Source organism: Notamacropus eugenii, chromosome 6 (assembly GCF_028372415.1).
Source record: "Notamacropus eugenii isolate mMacEug1 chromosome 6, mMacEug1.pri_v2, whole genome shotgun sequence".
NCBI lineage: Eukaryota > Metazoa > Chordata > Mammalia > Diprotodontia > Macropodidae > Notamacropus > Notamacropus eugenii.
In genome coordinates this window covers 379,177,668-379,199,821 of record NC_092877.1, presented here as the reverse complement: position 1 = coordinate 379,199,821, position 22,154 = coordinate 379,177,668, and the positions used below count along the sequence as shown (strand labels likewise).

The 22,154-nt window shown below is 42.0% G+C and overlaps 1 protein-coding gene and 1 long non-coding RNA gene across 8 annotated transcripts in view; both read left to right on the top strand.

Moving 5' to 3' along the window:
- Window positions 1-19,155: 19,155 nt before the first annotated feature.
- Window positions 19,156-19,635, top strand: LOC140511836 (uncharacterized). The gene is made up of 2 exons (XR_011969681.1): window positions 19,156-19,244; window positions 19,337-19,635. It is a non-coding gene; the product is annotated as an uncharacterized lncRNA (long non-coding RNA).
- Window positions 19,636-21,128: 1,493 nt separating this feature from the next.
- The window catches only part of MASP1 (MBL associated serine protease 1), a 93,908-nt gene continuing 92,882 nt past the window's right edge, over window positions 21,129-22,154 (top strand). For 2 of the 7 annotated variants that reach the window (XM_072618820.1, XM_072618819.1), the window contains exon 1: window positions 21,530-21,752. In XM_072618820.1, coding sequence (XP_072474921.1) covers window positions 21,748-21,752 — 5 coding nt within the window. In that variant the 5' untranslated portion in view covers window positions 21,530-21,747. Of the gene's footprint in view, window positions 21,753-22,154 lie in introns of all 7 variants that reach the window. The other 5 variants (XM_072618823.1, XM_072618824.1, XM_072618821.1 and 2 more) reach the window with 4 other exon arrangements.

Here is a 22,154-nt window from a genome sequence, read left to right as displayed (position 1 = left end):
TTCTGGGTTCTGCTCACTTCACTCAGCATCAGTTCATATAAGTCTTCTCAAGATTTTCTGAAGTTTACCTTTTCATCATTTCTTATAGCACAATAGTATTCTACTACATGCATATACCACAGCTTGTGGGGTTATCCAATTGATGGGTATCCCCTCAATTTACAGTTCTTGGCCACCACAAAAAGAGCTGCTATAAATATTTTTTGTACACATGGGTTCTTTCCCCATTTTTTTATTTCTTTGGGATATGGTTCTAGAAGTGGTATTGCTAGGTCAAAGGGTATGCATATTTTTTAATTTTTTTGGTTTTTTTATTTGTTTTCAGTTTTCTACAATCTTATCCATAAGTCTTAGATTTTTCTCCCCTTCCATTCCCCCCTCCCTCCCCAAGATGGCATGCAATCTTATATAGGTTCTACAAATACATTCTTATTAACCACGTTTTCACATTAGTCATGTTGCATAGAAGAATTAAAATGAATGGGAGAATCCATGAGAAAAAAACAACATAACACAAGAGAAAATATTCTGCTTCATTCTGTGTTCCAATTTCATAGTTCTTTCTCTGGATGTGGACAGTATTTTGCCTCAATAGTCCTTTGGGAATGTTTTAGGCCCTTACATTGCTGTGAAGGGCTAGGTCTACCAGAAATAGTTCTCGTACACTGTGACTGTTGCTGTGTATAATATTCTCCTGGTTCTACTCATTTCACTCAGCATCAGTTCATATAAGTCCTTTCAGGCCTCTCTGAAGCCCTCCTTTTCATCATTTCTTACAGCACAATAGTATTCCATTACATTCATATACCACAACTTGTTCAGCCATTTCCTAGTTGATGGTGCATCCCCCTCAATTTCCAGTTCTTGGTCACTACAAAGAGAGCTGTTATAAATATTTTTGTACGTGTGAGACCTTTTCCCATTTTTTATGATCTCTTTGGGATACAATCCTAGAAGCAATATTGCTGGGTCAAAGGGTATGCACATTTTTGTAGCCCTTTGGTCATAGTTCCAAATTGCTCTCCAGAATAGTTGGATCAGCTCACAACTCCACCAACTTTCTCACATCTTCTCCAACATTTATCATTTTCCTGTTTTGTCATGTTAACTAATCTGATATGTGGGATGTGGCACCTCAAATTGTTTTGATTTACATCTCTTTAGTCAATAAGAATTTAGAGTATTTTTTCATATGACTATAGATGACTTTAATTTCTTCCTCTGAAAACTGCCTGTTCATATCCTTTGACCATTTATCAATTAGGGAATGACTTGTATTCTTGTAAATTTTACTCCATTCTCTATATATTTTAGAAATGAGACTTTTATCACAGACACTAGTAAAAATTCTTTCCCATTTTTCTGCTTCTTTCCTAATCTTGGTTGCACTGACTTTGTTTGTACAAAAACTTTTCAATTTAATGTAATCAAAATTATCCATTTTGCACTTCATAATGTTCTCTTTGAAATAGAGGACTTTCAAGAATTCCTGATGAAAAGACCAGAACAGAATAGAAAATTTCACATTCAAACAGAAGACTCAAGAGAAGCATAAGGGTAATCATAAGAGACTCAATAAAATTGAACTGTTTACATTCCTATATAGGAAGATGATACCTATAACTCCTAAGAACTTAATCACTATTAGGGCTGTAGAAAGAATTTTCAACAGGGGTATGTGTATGTGTTAATTATATTGGAATGATCTCCAAAAATATTAAGGGATAGAAAAAGGGATACACTGGAAAAAGGAGGAAGGGAGAAGTAGAATAGGGGAAATTTTCACAAATAAAAGAGGTATACAAGGAAGAGCTTTTACAATAGAGAGGATAATGGGAGTGGCAGGGACCTCACTCTCACCTGAACTGGTTCAAAGAAGGAACACTATATATACACATTTGTAAATAGAAATATAACTTACCTAATAGGGAAAGAAGAGGGGAAGAAGAGAGGAGAAAGGAGAGAATGGTAAAAGGAAGGTCAGATTAAGGGAGCCAGTGGTTAGAAACAAAACAGCCTTTTTGAGAAGGGGAAGAGACAGAGACAGAGACAGAGACAGAGAAGATAGTGGGATGGAGGGTGAAACACAGTAATAACTGAGTGTGAATGGGATGAACTCACCCATAAAATGGAAGCAAAAATGTTGTTTGAAAGAGGCACACTTGAAACAGAAAGATATATGGAATTAAATCTAATATGTTTTGAGTGAAGTTAAAAAAAGGCAGGGGTAGCACTCAGGATCTCAGACTAAACAAAAATAAAAATATACCTTATTAAAAGAGATATTCAAGGAAACTACATTTTGCTAAAAGGTACCACAGACAATGAAGTAATTTAAAAATAATTTATGCTAAATTTCTCTGATACAGAAATCATTTCTCAAATATATACCAAGTATAGAAGTGAGTCAAACTTAAAAAAAATAAAGAGCCATTCCCTAATTGATAAATGGTCAAAGGATATGTACAGGCAGTTTTCAGAAGGAGAAATCAAAGCTATTTATAGTCATATAAACATGTTCTAAATCACTATTGGTTAGAGAAATTCAAATTTAAACAGCTCTGAGGTATCACCTCAAGCCTATCAGGAATGACAAGTGTTGGAGGTGAGGAGGAGAAAATAAGGAAAGTAATGAGTTGTTAGTGGAGTTGGTAACTGCTTCAACCATTCGGAATGACAGTTTGGAACTATATCCAAGGGACTATAAAACTGCATATCCTTTGATCCAGTGATAGCATTACTAGGTCTGCATCCAAAGAGATCAAAGAAAAAGAGCTCTATAAATAAAAAAAAAATTAAAAGTAACTTTTTTTGTGGCATCAAAGAATTGGAAATTGAGGAGAGGCTCATCAGTTGGGGAACGGCTGAACAAGTTGTGGCATGTGATAGTGACTGTGTGCTATTGTGCTAAAAGAAATTACAAGATGGATGGTTTCAGAAAAACATTGCAAGACCTCTGTGAACTGGTTCCCTAGAACTCCCTCATTTTACAGATGAGGAATCTCAGGCAAATAGAGTTTAAGTGATACACCCAGAATCACACATCTCCTAAGAGTCTGAGGTAGGATTTGAAGTAAGATCTCAGATTTTACTGACCTCAAATTCATCCAGGCACAGCCTCTGAAAGGCTTGAAAAGTATGTTATTCAGCATGGTGTTCCTTTTTATGTTTTTGGTCAAATTCAGCCACTGTTCCTGACTTTATCTTCTCAAGGGTCATTTCTATTTCATGTTGTAGCCTAGAATGCTAATAATAACAACAATAGGTAACATTTCTAAAGTGCTTTAGAGTTTGCAAGCATTTTATGTATATTTACTCATCTGATCCTCACAACAACCTGGAGAATTGGATGGAATTATTATATCATTATTACATACTATTATTAATTTACAGATGAGGAAATTGAGGTCTAGAAAAATTAAGTAAACTCATGTCTGAGATGGGATTTGAATCCAGGTCTTTCTGATTGAAAGGCAAGTGTCCTATCTATTATACCATACTACCTATCCTTTCTTCCACACTATGTAGCATGAAGGAGGTAGGCGTTTAATAAATTTCTCTTGCTATGTAGGATCACGCAGCTAAAAATATCTAAGGTGCTGTTTGAACCCAGGTTGTCTTGAACCCAAGTTCTGTTTCCTATCCACACCTAGAGGCAGCTGTGGGACACAACAGGTAGTGTTGGACCTGAAGTCAAGTAGACCCGATCTGAAATCCAGCCTCAGACACTTCTTAGCTGTATGACCCCAGCACCCACCTCCCCAGTTTCTTGTGAAGATGAACTGAGATCATAATTGTAAAGTGTTTTTCCCACTTTAAAGTGCTATATAAATTTTAGCTATTATTATTATAACTGAATAACTCAAAATATCACAGAATTTGGCTTAGAGGATCTTGTCACATTCAGGATTTGTCAATCCCTTCATGCTCTGCAACAGCCCTTGGCATGTAAGTTCCCACGATCTTACATTCACCATGAGTCCTCAAAGGTGACAGGGTCCAATGACTCATGAAATGATATTCCCAGTTGCCTTCAGGGGTATGATGATAACAAATTCTCAAACTGATTTACCAGATTCTACAAGGCTGCCTTAGGAATTAGCCTTCCACTTACCTGCATCTTCTTTATTTCATCTGGTTTCACGGATGTGAAGAATGTCAATGAACTTCCTGGGTCTCACAGGTTGCTTCCAACTCATTAGTCATTGGATAAAGTCTCATTGAAAGAGCACCAAGAGTTGGTCCTGCTACATGTCGGCTCATTCTGTAACGCTCACAGAAAACTGGAAAAAAAAGGAACTTTCTCAGTATCCATTAGTGAAATTCATCCAATCGAGTCTTCGCATTTCAATATTATCAATAACTGATAATTGATAGTATTGATTATATACACTCCTATTTTATACAGTGCGGGAAAGGATACAAAACTAAAATGAATAGACTCAGCCTTGGAGGAAGGAAAGCCTGGGTTCAAGTCTGGCCAGTACACTTTGTCGGCGTGACCATGAGCGAGTAACTTCACATCTCGCTGCCCCTAGACACCTCTCTAATGGTCTAAGGCATTGGACCCAGGTTTCTGGACTCCAAATTTCTCCACCATACCACATTGTCTCTAATAATTGCTCTGTAAATATTTGTTGAGTGCTCCCAAGCTGGTCCCCTGGAATAGCAAACACAGTTCTGGATCAGGAGGCAGGGAAACCTGGATTCAAATGTCACCTCTGATGTTTGTTAGCCATGTGACCATGGGCGAATACCCTAGCCTCTCTGAGCTGCCATTCTGTCCTCTGTAAAATAGGGATGATGATGCCAGGAGATCCCACCACACTATGAGTCTCTAATGAGAGAAAATTAGTCAACAGTCATCAGACCTTAAGGTGCTCCAGACATGTCAGCTCTGACTTTTCTTCCTGGGTATGCTATGATGGTCATGGCTCCTCTCTATGCCAGCAGCAGCAATGGGCAAGGCTGGGGGGGCCCAAGGAGCCTGGCATTTGCTCCACATATTCTATGGCGGGAAAGCATTACCATGCAAAGCCTCCCTGAAATACTCTCACCAACTCTGAGGAATGTAGTGTGTTTGGAGAAGTCATGCCTGGGGCCTGCATCACTGCTCAGTAGGTTTGCCACATCATAGTAAACAAATCAAGTTTGACTCCTTGGCTGGGGCTGGGGCCAGAAGACAGGAAGGAAATTTGCAGGATCATGGATTCAAAGCTGGAAGGGACCTCATTTTACAGATGAAGAAAGTCCAACTCTCATTTTACAGGCGAGGAAACTGAGGCCCAGAGACAGAAGTGATGAAGCCAAGGTCACACAAGTAGGAAGAGGCAGAATTGAAATTTGAACCCAAGTCCTCCTATGCCTAGTCCTCCACTCTTTCCATTGCTCTATGCTTCATTTCACTGCTTGGGGCCTTTTGTGAGCCATGTGCTTCCATTAGGACAAGAATCAGAAGGGTTCTGAGTGGGAGAGGTGTCGAGTTCTCTTCTGAAGTTAGGTTTCAGTCTTCTGAAGACTAGACCCTCCATCTCTCAGCTCCAGGCATTTTCTCCAGCTAATCCCCATACCCATACAGTGAGGAATGCCCTCCTCGCTCCTCCACGAAGCTTTGCCCAACCCTTAATCCCACTGCCTTCCCCCTGTTCATTCCAATTTATCCTGTACAGAGCTTGTCTGTATATATGTGTTGGCTTCTCCACCATCATATTGTGAGCTCCTTGAGAGTAGGGTCTGTCTTTTGCCTCTTTTTGTGTCCCAGCACTTAGCACAGTGCCTGGAACTTAGTAGACACTCCATCAATGTTGACTGATTGATTGAAGTGCCTTCTGGCATCTCCCCTGCCCTTGCTCCTCCCCCTGGGCTTCCCTCCTCTGTCTCCCCTTGGCTCAAGCAGGGTGGTCTGGCCCAACTTCTACCTTTGGAGTAGAAGAATGGGCCAACTAATCAACATGTGCTGATGAAGTGTTTATCCTCAATCTGGGGCACCAGGTACACAAAGGCAGAAATAACAATCATGCCCCTGGGAGAGGAGATAACGAGTACATGAAGTCATAAGGGGGAGGTGGGCAGTGCTAGGTACTGTGGCATCAAGAAAGACCTTGAGGAGGGCACGGCATTTGATCTAAGCTTTGAAGTCAACTGAGAGGAACCACAGCCATTTCATGGAATGATGGAGCGTGTATGGGGATAAGTCTGGGCTTGGACCATTTCTGAAGACACTGACTGGAGCACTGCCCAAGGAATGCCCACCCTGGGCCCCAGCTCCTCCTGAGAACATATGTGATCAGTGCTGCAAGATCTGGTGCTCTGGGATGGCACAGAAAGCCTTGAGGGGTCCTATAGTCCCTCCTCTCCCTCATCTCCCAGTGGCTGTGGAGGTGAAGAGGATGTGGGGAGGAACCTGTTCGAAAACTGGGTTAAAGTGAGATGGCCACTGAACCAAAAATTCACACACTCAATAGACTTTTAAAAGAGTAGCTCCAACCTGTGACTCTGTTCTCCAACATTCAAGAAAATGGGACAAAAAAATCCTCTCTCTCTCTGTCTCTTTCTCCTTCCCTTCCTGTCTCTCCTTCCCTTCCTCTCTCTTCCTTTCCTCCTTCCTTCCCCAATATCCAAGGAAGGTTAGCAGAGCAGTCCTCTCCCCCATCCCAGCAGAAATGGTCATTATTTATGCATGGACATATAGAGGACAGTTTTACCTAGATGGCCTTAGGTTGGACCTCTGATTGCCTCTTCTGCTTTGTGTTTCTTTGTGATTCTTTGGTCACTTGAGCACAATAGCAAACTTGAGACCAAATAGCAATCCTGAGATGGACATTTCCAGCACTGGAGACAACCTTGTGAGTTTGGCAGTCCAGAAGATCCTAGGTTCCTGAGTGAGGGCCAGCCTTGCTTTCAGGGGCCTCCCCCCTGCCACTGCACTTCTTGGAGAAAATGATCACTCACAGAAGGATGAGCTCAAGCCATAGTTTGACCTGCCTGAACACATAGACCTGGAGGTAATTGTTTAAACAGTGCATAGCTGAAGCAAAGACCCAAAGCTCATTCAATAATTTTACAAAATGTTTCCTGCTTTGATGGTTGAAGTATCAATCTGACAAAGGTTATAACATTAATTATAAGTTACTCCTTCATGTTTAAGTTTTTGTCAGTGCACATTACAATTTTTTTAGCATTTCTTTTGTGTGGAGGAAATAAATAGCTGCCCTATATCTGATTTATAGTGTCCACTGAATATCTTTATAGTCCCCTTTAAGGAGATTCTAAACTTGAGCCACGTCTTTTGCTTTAAATAATTCTCCCCAGGGCTGGAAGTGGGGTTGTAAAGAGCCAGAGAATGGGAGAAAAAGAGCCTGCCTTCTCTCTTCATAGAGCAGACTGTTCCAAGACTGACTCCAGTCTACTGTGCATCAGTACAGAGGTCAGGACCCTCTTAGAGGGACAGGGCAAGAACCTTACCTTCCCTAGGTACAGCAGCATTCTGCGTTTTTATATGGGGGTTCTAAGAAGTTTCCGATTTCTTCTGAATTGTCTCAATCGCTATCTTCATTCTTCCATTTCTTATTTATACACCATTATTTTCTTATTTATACACCATTGATGTATTTATTAGGCATATGGTCAAAATCTTCAAAATCTCTTTTAGAAATGATCAATCTTCATCTTTTGGGACAATCCTTTGTATTCAAGAGACTTTGCAGGGGACTAAAAAGTATCATTTAAAGACCCAGAAGACTTGGCTTCCAAGACTGCTGCTGACATATGCTAGCCGTATGACCCTACGCAAGCCACTGAATCCCTTTAAGCCTCAGTTTCCTCACCTGTAAACTAAGGGTGCAGCTTATACTCCCTATTCCAAAGGATATTTATGAGAAAAGAGCTTGAAGTGCCCCAATAAAGTGGACTATTTGCTGCCTCCCACAATGACTTTCTGGTCTGCATGATGAACAGATGAAAACGTTTTACTCCTTTTCTACAAAGGGTGAAAACTCAGTTGTCACCATCTAAGCACTGAAAAGCATCAGTGTTTTGTTTTTCAATAAAGAATACAATGGATGTTATTAGAGGGTGTAGCTTGAGGTTTTGATCTAGCTTGTTGCTGGAAAATCTCATGCAGAATACCAGTCTCAGAATGGAATAATGACAACCAGGCACAGGCAGTCCTATGTCACATATGGCGAATAGAAGTCAGCTTAGGACAGGAATCTGGACAAGAAGAGCAATGGGGGATACACACAGAGAATTAGTCCAAGAATTTAGGATGGACATAGGGCCCCAGAAAGGAGGATTAATGGTAGAAGAACCTAATACTGAGGCAAGGTTCTGGAGACCTGCTTAGATCAATTAGACTTCTAAGTCATAAAACGCTGCTTGAATTCTATGGTAGTGTGTTTACCCAGTTATTGGACAAAGTAAGTAGGGATACTATGGCTGTGTTGGGTTATAGTATTAGGTCTCAGGCAGAAGAGGGTGGGAATTGATCCCAGAGTTGAGCAACCACAAGTTTTTAGGTAAGTAAAATTAGCTAGACTTTCCAAGGATTCTTTGGGGGAGAGGGTGGTGAATGAGAGGTAGAAATTGTGTGTAAATTATAACAGCCATCCCTCCACATTCTTGATCAGAAGGTATCTTCAGCATTATATCCTAATTAGAAGGAACCTCAGAGATAACCTGGTTCAGTTTGTGCAAACCTTAACAAGAATATTCTCTGTCTTCAATAGCTCCAAGAAGTCATCATCCAACCTTGGCTTAAAAACCCAACCATGTTAGAAAATCTGGGGCCAAAAGTGTGACTCGCTAGCCTTTCTTGTCATTCCCCTTGTCCCTTGTCTCTTCTTTCTCTATCCTCCTCATCCTCCATCTCCCTCCCTCTCTCTCTCTCTTCCTCCCTCCCTCCCTCCCTCTCTCTCTCTCTCTCTCTCTCTCTCTCTCTCTCTCTCTCTCTCTCTCTCTCTCTTTCTCTCTCTCTCTCTCTCTCTCTCTCTCTCCTCCCCCTCCCTCTCTCTCCCTCTCACACACACACACACACACACACACACACACACACACACATTTATTTCTCTATGTACCTGATGTTTTTTCCTAATGAACAAAAATTCCTAGAAAGGAAATACTTTCCCTTTTTTCTTTATCCCCAGGACTGAATTCAGTGTCAGGCACACAGAGGTTACTTCATGAATGCTTGTTGAGTGAAGCAATGAAGTGTTTCTTGGGCTCACCAATCTTCTTCGGCTTTTTGTCTTGACACTCTCCTCATTGGGGCTCCCGCCTGCACACCCTATTTCCACAGGACAGCAGCTTTCAGTGGCTCCCTTTAGCTAATCCAGATTTTGGCCAGGTGTAACAGGGCCAAAGAAGCAGAAATGTCAATGGCAGATAAACAGCTTTATTCTTTGCTTCTCTCCAGTCATCAAGAAAAAGCACTTATTAAGTACCAGGCACTGGGTTAAACGCTGGTAATACAAAGAAAGACAGAAACCGTTCTTATTCTCAAGGAACTTACAGACAACACTCTAACAACTATGTACAGATAAGATATAGAGAGGATAAATTGGAGATAATCTCAGAGGGAAGGCAATAGCATTAAGAGGGTCAGGAAAAGCTGTTCGTAGACAATGGGATATTAGTGGAGATCCACAGGAAGCCAGGGAAGCCAGAGATGATCATGGAGAGCATTCCAGGCATGGGAGATGGCCAGTAATAAAAATGCATGTCATCAGGAGATGGAGCATCCTATTCTAACAGCAAGAAGGAGGTGAGAGTCATGGGATCAGCACTACTGTGGAGAACAGCACAATTTAAAGAAAATTAAAGGAAAGAATCCAGGCATGGAGACCAATCAGAATGCTATTGCAATAGACCAGGTAGGAAGTGATGAGCACCTGCAAAGTGGAGAGGGTGGGGAGGGGGAACAGTGTCAGAGACGAGGAAGGGAAAAGTGGTGTTATGAAGGCAAAATCAACAAGCAACAGATTGCATACGGGGGGAAGAGACACCTTCCAGTGTTTCTAGTGACATCTCTGAACTTCAAGGCAATTTGCATAACCTGGTATTTTATGGGAGGAGGTGAAGGAAGGAGAGGGAGAAGAGAAAGTGACAGGAGAAAAGTAAATAGAAAGAGGTGTGTTTTTCCCCTGCCCCTAAACACGCAGCAAGACACGTTGACCAAGTCTGGGGGGTATAGTGAGTGATCACCTTGCCTCAGTCAGGAGAGAACACCGTGTTCTGACCTCTGATTGAGAAAGGCAATTCTCAAGGTCTCAACAGATGAACGAGTGGCATCTTCATATACCAGCAGGTGGAGCTGTAAGCTTAACTATCTTTGGAGTAATGCTTGTTGAACAATCCTGAGGCAAGTCCTCCTATGATATCTCATTCCAAAAGAGCTGCGATGTTTCCCTGAGGAAATGGCCATGATACAAAACACTTGGCAGCAACAGAGATACAATAAAGCCACAGCAGGGGCATTTCCAAGTCTTTGCCAGGCAAAGTGGCAGAGGGAATGGTTTCTGGATCACTGCTGGAGGCAAGGCAGAACAATGAGGCACTGAGACATGATTTGGAGGAGGAAAGCAGAACCTTACCTTTCACTGGTACTACGAGTCATGTGAACTGCATAGGACCTCCGGGAAGGTGGGACCTACTGGAAGAAGGGCTGCTGGACCAGCAAGCCCAAAGTGACTATGTATGCCACTGATGGAAGACTAGACTCACCAAAGAAGAAAGTTTTCTTGACAATCTCTTGGCTTGGGGATGAGTCATTTCTATAGTCTTTGTTTTCTGTAATGAAATTGTTCTCTACTTCCTACCTTGTTAACCCATTGCTGGAAAGGGAATTGAAGACACCCAACCAAGTGTGAAGAATGCTCTGAAGTTAGTCAGTCAATAAACCCACAAGCAGCTACTGTACAAAGGGAACCTTGCCAAGTGCTGGAGATGCAAAAAGACACAAAAGAGAGTCCCTGCTGTCAAGGAGCTCACAGTCCAACAGAGGAGACAACAAGCAAACAAACCTGTAGAAACAAGCTGCATCTACAATAAATAGGTAATAACTAACAGAGGGAAGGCACAGATGTTCATAGAAGAATGCCTCCCTGATTAAACTTGGTTGTCACTCTGTCCTCAAGTAACAAGCAGGTTACACAAGTTTCCCTGCTCTTTACCCACCACTTGCTTCCATAGTATTTCTATTTGTATCCCCAGTGCCCATCACTCCCAAGTATTCATCTTTATTGTCCCACAGCAGAGTGGAGTTTTCAAAAGAAAATTTTCCTTAATAACACAGGGAAATAAGACACATTCTTCCATTTAAAGTACTCCTAGAAGCCCAAGATAGCCTTCCTGTAAACTTCCTGGGCTACCAGCCCCACCACGCAGCCAGCTACTTTGTAGCATTTGGGGCAGTCACTGTGATCTATATCTTGCCACTGGACTCAGATGGCTCCAGAGGAGAGAGCGAGGCTGGTGACTTTGCACTAGCCCTGCCTCACTTAAACTCAATTCACTTGCATATCATAAGATCACCTTTGGTCCTTCGTGAGAACAACTGATAAACCACAACAATGCTCCAACCACCAGCAGTCCTGCATGTGACTTGCCCTCCCCTGACTTTCCTGCTACTGTAGCCCAAATGTATCTTGTATGTGGCTTGTTCGCGTATGACTGTGTCATTTTTCTCCCCTCTTTAGACTGGGAGTTCCTTGAGGGACTCTGTACCTTTCTTTTATCCCCAGAACCTAGCACAGCATCTAGCATGTAGTAGGCACTTAATAAATGCATGTTGACTAACTGATGTTGCTTCTGCTAGAGCCCTCCCCTCTGTATTTAGAGTTCCCACTATATAGACTCAACTTGGGTTGGAGAAGTTAGAAGAGGGGAAGGACCATGTCCCTCAAGTGCCAACAGGGTTCAGAGCCATGAAGGGGGAGCTTGTCCCACCTATTTCCTCCCTTCCATGGCACATTGGGTCCTGAAGACTCTACCCTGATTTCTCCCCTACCCGCATCCCAAATAATTTTTTCCTAAACCATAGGAGGACATTGTTTGCCTTTCATGCTGTTGGTCCCTGGCTCCAACTTGTTAGCAATGCCTCTACCATAACCATAGTGGCTTGTCCAGTCATCACCACCACATGGTCTTCAGTGTCTTCCCAACACACACACACACACACACACACACACACACATCAGAAGAAAAAAAGGGAGCTAAAAAGGAGCTTTAAAGAAAAGGAGCTAAAAAGAAAGCACTTACACTTTGTTGCTCCCAGAGTGACAGAGAACAAATAAATAGGAGTGGGAGGATTATGGGGTCATAGATATTGAGTTAAAAGAGCATTTAGGAGTTGAGTCCAATTCCCTTGTTGTACAGATAAAGAAACCCCTGCCCAGGGTCACATAGCTAATAACTATCCGAGGCAAGGATTTGAACTCATGTGATCCAGACCTATATAACCACTACATTATTCTGTCCCTCAGAGTCTGAAAAAAGCAGCAGTTCCAGGCTCTAAGCAGCTGTCAGTACCTACTGCAGGTTCCTACCCTCTCCCCATGCCATCTCCCCACTAAGACAGAGCAGAATAGGAGATGGGCAAGGATCTTACCTTCTCCATTGCTAGACTCTCCCACTGAGTACAAAAGCTGTTAGTTGCCTCTTAAGATGTTAAAGGGGGGGAGGGTTGGATTTTTCCCAGAGAAGTAAAAAGAGGAGTTCATCTACAAGTTAAGGAATGAGTGAAAGAAAAGTTGCCTTCTGGTTTAAGTTGATAGAGGAAAATCTTCAATTTAAAAGAAACAAGGGTCAATACTTACACAGAATTGAAAGTTGAAATCACAACAGAAGCCATTGAAGACATACCAAAAGATAAAATAATTTGAGTAATAAACACATTGAGGGGATTCTGCCATAGCCCAGAATGCAAGGGTTGAAGAAGCAACGTACAAAAATGTCAAGTAGCGAAGAGGATTTTATTTTTTTAAAAAAAATGGAAGTAGTAAAACAGAATAATTGTAGTTGAGGAAAGACCAATTATGCAACAAGAATTTTTACAAATTCTACTAAGTGGCAGGCTCTGTAGAAGGCAGGGATCCAAAGACAAAAGTGAAACACTTAAGATTAAAAGCAAAGGACAAAGCCTGCGTTTCCTCTGAAGATAATGACAATTCAGCATCAAGTAACTGACATGGAAGACAGATCTGGAAATTCAGAGATTAGATTAATTGGAATCCCAGAGAATAAACATAAGAGATACAAAGATCCTGCATGAAAATAAATCCCTGGGGAAAAACAATTCCCAGAATAGAAGAATAGGAATTACGGGGAAGGGGAAGTGGCAAGGAATCCATAGGTCCACCACTAGGAAAAACCCCAAATTCCAGGCTCCAAGGCACATAATTACCATATCAAGAGATAAAAACAGAAACAGTCTTTAAGATTCCCAAAGAGCTAAGAACAATTTTTAGAAAAGAATTAACGTACCCTAAAATATGGGTTAGAAGCTCCCTCTGCTGCCTCCACTGAAATCCAACTTGAATGTTTAGTCAGGGTGGAGTATAGACCCTGGGTTCTCAGACTCCAAATCTGAAGCCATAGCAGGAAGCGATGAGCTAGAAAGATGTTGAGTGAGTCCCAGAGATTGACAGTCTATCTGTCACCAGAGAATCAGCCTCAAGGGTCATGATTGTTTTGGACTTAGCAGCTATCAAAGACTGCCAACAAGAGATAAATGGGCTCAAACTTAGAGTGCATCTGAGGCAAAGGGGCCATTCTCAGGTCCCCAAAGTCCTTTGGCTTGAGTCCTTGAGGTGTTTACCTTAAGTGTGGTCTTGGCTTTTGTTTGTAATTAGTTTTCTTGATGAGTTTTTTGTAGACTTAAACTACATCCAGTCTCTCCTGGGCTCCTGATGCAGACACTACCATCAGCTGTTCCATGGATGAAGGGATGTTTCTAGGATACTTTTAGGTAGTTCAAACCCCTCTGAACCTTTGAACTTCACAAGGTTCTCCCCCAACCTACATAGGGTAAGGAGAGGAAACTAAGGCACTCTCCTCCTTCCCCTTCCCCCCAATCCTCACCTCTCAGTGGTTCTTTCTAGGATACTGGCTAAAATGATCCCTCCTAACTTCTCAGATCACTCAAATTACCAATTCCAACAAGCTGGATGGTTCAGAACCAAGCCCTTCAGTCAATCCAAATAGATTTCCTGTTGCTACTAGGAAGATGTGGCCAGACTTTGTTCACATCTAGTTCACAGTCTCCTTGATTAATCCCTGGATCCATGTATTCTCACCTGATCCCAGTATTTTGACATTTACTTTGAATAAGGATAAGGTGGGAGTGATATTTTTGATTTACTCAATCACTCACCCAACCTTGACACTTCTTACCCCTTTTAACAATCCATCTGTACTGTTTGATTATCCCTGTAGAAATGAAAATAGATGATTGGACAAAGAAGTCATCATCTAGTGTACAGAAGACGTCTCTCTGTGTCGAACTATATTACAGCAGGGGCTCAGACAGGAAGCACAGATGTTTTGCTGGAACTATACTCAGTCTTTTCCAGAATTACAGAACCTAATGAGCTTCTGGTGTAGCTGAGGGTGTCTAGGTAACTCAGGATCTGGAGTTCAAATACAGCTTCAGACACATTACCTGTGTGACTTTCGGAAAATCACTTAACCCTTACCTGCCTCAGTTTCCCTAACTGTTAAAATGGGAATAATAATATCACCTACCTGATAACCTACCAGGGTTATTGTGAGGATTAAATGAAATGATATTGCAAAGTACACTTGGCACAGTGCCTGGTAGACACTCTATGAAAAAGAAGCGCTACTATTTGGAACTATGCCCAAAGGGCTATAAAACTATGCAATTCTGCTACTAGGTCTGTATCCCAAAGAGATCATAAAAAGGGAAAAGAACCCACATGCACAAAAATATTTATAGCAGATCTTTTTATGGTGGCAAAGAATTGGAAATTGAGGGGATGCTCATCAATTGGGGAACAGTTGAAAAAACTGTGGTATATCAATGTTTAAAGAATGCTATTGTTCCATAAGAAATGATTAGCAGGCACATTTCAGAAAAACCTGGAAAGATTTATAGAACTGATGCAAAGTGAACAAAATCAGGAGAATATTTTACACAGGGACAGCCATATTGTACGATGATCATCTAGTTATTCTGATCAAAACAACAGATTTACGATGAAAAATCGTATCTACCTCCAGAGAAAGAACTGATGAAGTCTGAATGAATATCAAAGAATACTTTTTTTTACTCTATTTCTCTTGGGGGGGGGGGGGTGGGTTCTTGAACTGTGTTTTCTTCTGCAACATGGCTAATATGAAAATATGTTTTGCATGACTTCACATGTATAATCTATATCAGATTGTTTGCCTTCTCAAGGATGGGGGGGGGGGAAGAAGGGAGAAAAAGATTTCAGAACTTAAAATTTTTAAAAATGAATGTTCAACATTTTTACATGTGATGAAAAATATTTAATGAAATAACAATATATTGGAGGAAATTAAATGAGGATACTGGAGAAAAAAATAAAATGAGATCTAAGGAAGAAAGAAATGGAAAGAAAATTAACAGCTTGAAATATAAAACTTTGCCCATGCAGCAAACTCCCTGAAAATTAAATAGACCAAATAGAAGCCAATAATTCTTTGAGAAAAAAACAGAAATACTAAAATAAAGTCATCTCTGGGGAGGGAGGAGAAAAAAAGAAATTTGCATGATGATTTTGTTGTATATTTGAAAGGAATAGCATGTTGAGCATAGTAGATTTGCAGTCTCATGTACAATCATCATTTTATTGTACTATGTTATGGAAGTGATTGCTTCATTCCATAAGTCAAAAATAAAAATAAAAAGATTGAAAAATAGAAGAAAACATAAGCTACCTCATAGCAAAAGCAACTGACAGGGAAAACAGATTGAGGAGAATTGGACTACTTGCAAGCTTTGACCAAAAAATGATATAGATATTATATTTCAAGAAATCTTAAAAGAAAACTGCCAAGATCTCTTAAAAGCATAGGGCAAAGAAAGAATTCTGAAAACAGCCAGAAAGAAAGAAGTCAAGAGTGAGAAAAACAGACAATGAAATGGAGGATTTCCAAGCATTCCTAATGAAAAGGCCAGAGCTGCACAGAAACTTGAAGTTTAAACACAGGAATTAAGAGAAATAATAAAAAAAAAATTAAATTAGAAAAATGTAATGATTAAGAAATAATAGATACATTGAACAATCATCAGGGACCAAACAAGAATAAACTGCTTACATTCAAATATGAGAAGATGATGTATGTATCCCCTTTGAACCTTTACCATTAGGGAGCATAAAGAGAGTTTAATCGTACAGAAGGTCTGCTAGTGATTCCATTATCTCTTGATGATCTTAAAAGAAGAATGAAAGGAAAGGGGAAAGGAAATACACTAGGGGAAAAGGAAAAGGAAAATTATCCCACACAAACAGGGTATCCAAGTAGAAGTCTATACAAAAAAAGGACTAGGGGAGTAGCTAACCCTTGAACCTCACTCTCCTCTGAGCTAGTCAAAATAGGCAACGACATGCAGACACACTTCCAGAGCTGGATTCAGAAACATATTTCACTCGTCAGGAAAACAGGAAGGAAAGAGAGAAGGGAGGATTAGAGAGAGAGTAAATTAAAGGAGAGATCAATCCTAAGTAAAACAAACTCTATCTAAGGATCTACAAAAATACTCATAACTTTTTTCAAAGTGGCAAAGAACCGAGAATCTGAGGGAGCACCACCCATCAATGAGACAATAGTTGAACAAATAATGGCATATAAATGAGATGGAATACTATTGTGCTGCAAAAAAAAATGAAGGGGATGATTTCAGAGAAACCTGGGAAGACTTGTATGACTTGATTCAGAGTGAAGTCAGCAGAATCAGGAGGAAATATATATATAATGGCAATGGTATTGTAAAGACAAACATCTCTGCAAGACTTGAGAATATGATCAATGCAAGGACAAACCACAATTTCAGAGGATTCACAATGCAACATGCTGCTGATAGAGAAGTCTGGAACTCAGAGAGCATAATGAGACACATACATATGGTATGTGTCACACACAGACACACACACACACACATACACACACACATATACACACACGGCTTTTGAACATGGCCAATGTAGAATTTTGTTTTGCTTGACTATACTTATTTGTAATAGTTGTTTTGCTTTCCTTTCACTCTTGGAGGGGTAAGAGGACAGAATTTTGCTGATTCAAAAAAATTTAATTAAAAAATAAGAAATGATTGTTGAATGGTTCGCATGTGGTTTGTGCTAAGTGGTTTCTTAGGTCACTTCCTGCTATGTGACTCAGTGATTCTTTCTTGGAGTTCCCTCTTGAATTGCTTTTTCTGAAGACTTTGTAGGGTAAACCACTGGATACAGCTGGTTGATTGCTAGTCTTCCATTTTTCCGTAAGATAATAGTGAAATGGTATGGGTGATATCTTTTGATTCATGTGTAAACTGGATTTAAGTGAGGCAGAGTTGCACCAAGTCATCAGTCTCACTCTCTCCTCCAGAGTCATCGTAGTTCAGTGGCAGGACAGAGTCAAGATGGCTGGCCATGGCTCAGGATGCAGTGGATGACCTTGGCATCCTTGGTGTCTAACTAAGCTCTAAGCGCTCCACATGGCCTGCTTCATCTGCCTTCATGGCCGTTGGAACAAATTGTTCTCATCCACCCATTCCGCCAGATGAAGTCTTCACATGCTTGGGGTAGACACCCCCCTAACTCACCAAAGGGTCTGAGAACCCTTGGTTACTCTCAATCTGGTTTGGCCTGTCTGCCGAAACGGTTTATCGGGGTGTGGCCGCTGAGCATGCTGCAGCTTCTTAAAGCCACAGGTGAGAGTTAAGTGGAACAGGTGGACATCAAAGGTGGAAAAAACCCCAAAAAGGGCTCAGCAGCCATCACACCAAAAGTACTGGTCCTCCCTGAACACACCCTACACCCCACAGGATACAGTGTGATGAAGTAAGTTAATATCAGTATGGTAAAATCTGTCCACCCTGTCCTCCTGTCTTACTCATGATCAGGAAGATGTTTCTGGTATAAATGAATTTACTGTGCTAGATCCAGGAAGAGCTAAACCAGAAGTAAGAAGTAACCCTATGGGATTGGAGAATTTCTTGTGTTTTCTCAACACAGATAAGAGAAGGAAAAAAACCCAGAGAGGCTATTCTAGTTTAAGTACAGATCTCACTAGGTAGCCCCTGAAGCCCACAAATTCTATGATTCTAATCATATATGGAATTATTAAATTTCCAGGAATTCAAAGTATAAATTTATCCTTTTCTGAAACAAAAACAAGAGCAGCCTCCTATGCAACTATATAAGACTTTTTGTCCTGAAACTTTCTAAAATTTGAGTCCCTTTCAATGAATTTTTTTGTAACAAGAATTTTTTTTCCGATTGACTCTGAGACATGATTGACAATAACAAGTAATGATAATGATAGAGGGAATGCCAGAAGGATTGGGCAGCCACAAATGCCTGGCTCATCGTTGGATCCTAACATTTAGAGACAGACTAAAATGTAGGGACCTGAAGGTACCACAGTGGAAACAATCCTAAGTTTGGACCCAGAGGACACAGGTTCAAAATGTGTTTCTGCCACTCCCTGTCTGTGTAGCCTTGAGAAAATGATTTCATCTATATGAACCTCAGTTTACTTAACAAGTGTGAAAATTAAATATTAGGATTATATGATTTTATGTTATGTTAGCAGAAGGTAAGCTCCCTAAGGGCTAGAATTGTTTGGGGGATGTTTTTGTCTTTGTATCCCAAGTGCCTAGCACAGTGCTAGTAAGTAGTAGGTGTTTAATAAATGCCTGGTTGATTGGTTGGTTGGTTGGTTGGAGTTCTTCTATTCCAACCTCCTCATTATACATATACAGAAACCAAGGCCCGGAAAGGGCAAGTCATTTGCTCAGCCACACTCGGAGGAATGCTCCCCCTCTGTATTATACTCCCCAGCAGTCCGTGCTACCATTCGTGTACTCAATGCACCCTGCCCTACTTTCAGCTATCTCTCTGGTTATGGTGTCATCATGACAAAAGACCCAGGATGATGTCACAAAGGGAGCCATATTCCTGGGGAAGCAATCTCATCCCCAGCCCTGACAATCTGCTGAACTAAGAGGGTTCTGCAGTCATGCGCACAACATCTGAGCCAGGGTAAGCCCCAAAGAAGCACATACCAGAGCTGCAATCCATTGGCAAGGCTTCTGTGGACCATAGTTCATAAGCTTTCTATAATGTTTTGGCAGCTCCGGGAAGACACTGACGGAAAATGACACTCAGAGGCCTCATTTCTAGTTGACATTTTACGAGGAGAGTCCGGCGGCTGCTGGAGCTGGACGCTCTGTGCTCTGCAGCTGTCTCGGTGGCTGGCTGCGCGCATCTCCCTCCCGCGCCCCAGCAAAGCAAATTTCTGGGAGCTTGAAGTCAGTCGGAGTCTCCAATGGGCAGGACGCTGCAGCCGCCAGCCCGGCCGGGCCAAGTCCTTCAAACTTCATTTGTAAAACCCTCTTGTATTCCAAAGGAAATATAATCCATGTGTTCTTGATTCATTTGCGCTTAAATCATTAAAATGTTGTTCTGTGAGAGCCATTTGATGTCTGAGAAGCCGTGGCTTCTAACGAGACTTTGAAAGCTCTTTGCTTTTTTCTTGAAACAGAAAATCTCAGTTTGCCAAAAGAGTTCAAACTCCAGGCTCTTCTCTCATCCCTTCCATCTGAACCCACAAAGTGGGTGGGAACCACTCCATCACACCCTGGCTGGCAAGACAGGCTATTGAAAACGTTGAGAGAGAAAGAAAGAGACAAGAGATACAGTGAAAGAGACAGAGAGAAAGATAGACACAGAGACAGAGGCAGAGATAGAGAGAAAGAGACAGACAGAATAAGGAATGGGGAAAGAGAGGGAGAAGGAGGGAGGGAGGGAGAGAGAAAGAGAGAGAGACAGAGAGAGAGAGAGAGAGAGAGAGAGAGAGAGAGAGAGAGAGAGAGAATCAGAGAACAATGCTGGATTTGAAGTCAAGATTTGGGTTCAAAACCAGTCTCTCATAACCTTCCCAAATCTCATAACCATTCTGGTCCTCAATTTTCTCAATTTTAAAATAAAATAGTGGGATTAGATGACCTTGAAAGCATCTTCTGACTAAATTCATGGTCCCTCGTGTTCATGGTCCCATTGGCACAGGGAGAGAGTTAAGGACTTGGAATCAGGAAAACCTTGCTTCACACACCTCCTCTGCCCCTAACTGTGTGTTATACTGGGTGAATAAAATTCTCCAAGCCTCAGTTTCCCCAGCTGTCACATTAACTAATCAATCAGCAAGCATTAATTCAATCACAACTCTTGCCAGACACTGGATAAAGACAAAATGAAACAGTTCACACCTGGGGAGTTTCTGTTTCTACTGGGGGAAACAATGGGAATGTATATTAATGTGTGTGAAATAAAGAGTTGGTGGAGGGTGCTAGCAGAGACAGGGACAGTCAGAGCATATGTCTCACAGGCTGTTGCGACACTCAAACGAGATTAGCTTTGTGAGGGGCTCTGAAGCCCCCAAAGCACCAGACACACTTGAGCTCTCTGTGACCGAGTGTCCCCATGCATGCAGTATTCGGGCTGTGAAGAGCTCTTCAAGCCAACATTAGCCGGGAATGCGGGAAGGTGAATCAGAAGTTCTGCCTGGATTCTGGATCATATTTTCCTGGATCCCTATGTCCATATGGGCATGTACATTTTTGCAGACACAACCTGATGGAGGTCTCTGGGATTCATTGTGTTCTCTCTGGGGTGGATTAGTTGTCTGGACATTAGCACAATTCTCAAGGAAGTGGGTAAACAACTAAAAAGTTTTACTTTTAAGTGAGAAAGACCAACTGTGCAACAGAAGGGGCCTGTCCTGCCTGGAGTTCCTTGCCAAGGCTCCCAGTCATAGGAAACCTGTACTTGTTGGCATCCTCACTGGAGGGGAGTCAAGTTAGGAACTCAGTGTCTGGCCAGCAGTGCCTTTCCATGTGAACAGCGGAGGAGTTTCTTCTCAATTTGTTCTGTCCTAATACATTGTGTTTTCCCTTTGGTGTATCTTGTTAGTATTGTTTTGCTTGTCTTTGAGCTTGTCCTAAGGGGAAGCAAATGTGGTCATCTGGAAAAGGAGACAGAAAAAAATCACAGAAAACTAGAGAGGAGAGAAATACAGATAGGCACAGAGACAAAGACAAAAGGCGCAGAAAAAGGACAGAGAGGGGAGGCAGACAGGAAGAATAGAGGAGAGGCAGAGAAGTGGGGTGAGAGAGAGAGAAAGGCAGGCAAGAGAGGAGAGAAGGGAAAAAGAGGGAGGAGGAAGAGCAGGAGGAGAGGGGGAGGGGGGAGGAGAGAGAGAGAGAGAGAGAGAGAGAGAGAGAGAGAGAGAGAGAGAGAGAGAGAGAGAGAGAGAGAGAGAGAGAGAGAGAGAGAGAGAGAGGTCTGTTGCAGGCAGGAGAAGGCGTGACCTGAATGGAGAATGCCAGCCAACTCCCCAGACACACACAGGGCTCTCAGAACAAAGATAAGACAGAGAGTGGAGTTCAGGAGAGCCAGCCCCAGAACTGACACCAGTGAAGAGATTCTGCAAAAATAAGGCAGGAGGGTGGAATTCAAAGCCCCCAAGAACAGCCAAGGCAGAAACATGAGGTGAGTGCAAAGGGTCCCCAGAACTACTAGGGGTGGGGGATGACAGTCCCCTGTCCTCTCGGGGACAAGATCTCAGAGTGATCAGTGCTGCCTAGAGGGGCCCCTCCAACCAGTCCCGCTCCGGTTCTCCAGCAAGTCTTTCCCCACGCTGAGCAGGCTGGCTGATCGCTCCCTATGCACTGGGCTGTCTGGTGCCTCTGGTTCTTTCTGAAATGGTCATTGTGTCTAGAGCTTTCCCTGCTACTTGGAAAGATGCAACTTTCCACTGGACACATTTTCCAGGATCCCACCTGGAAGCCACAAGTCCTCATCGAAACCCCCCACCCCACCCCGCGCACACACACACACACGCACACACACACAAAACCCCACACACAGCCTCCAGTTGACTCTGAGTATTAC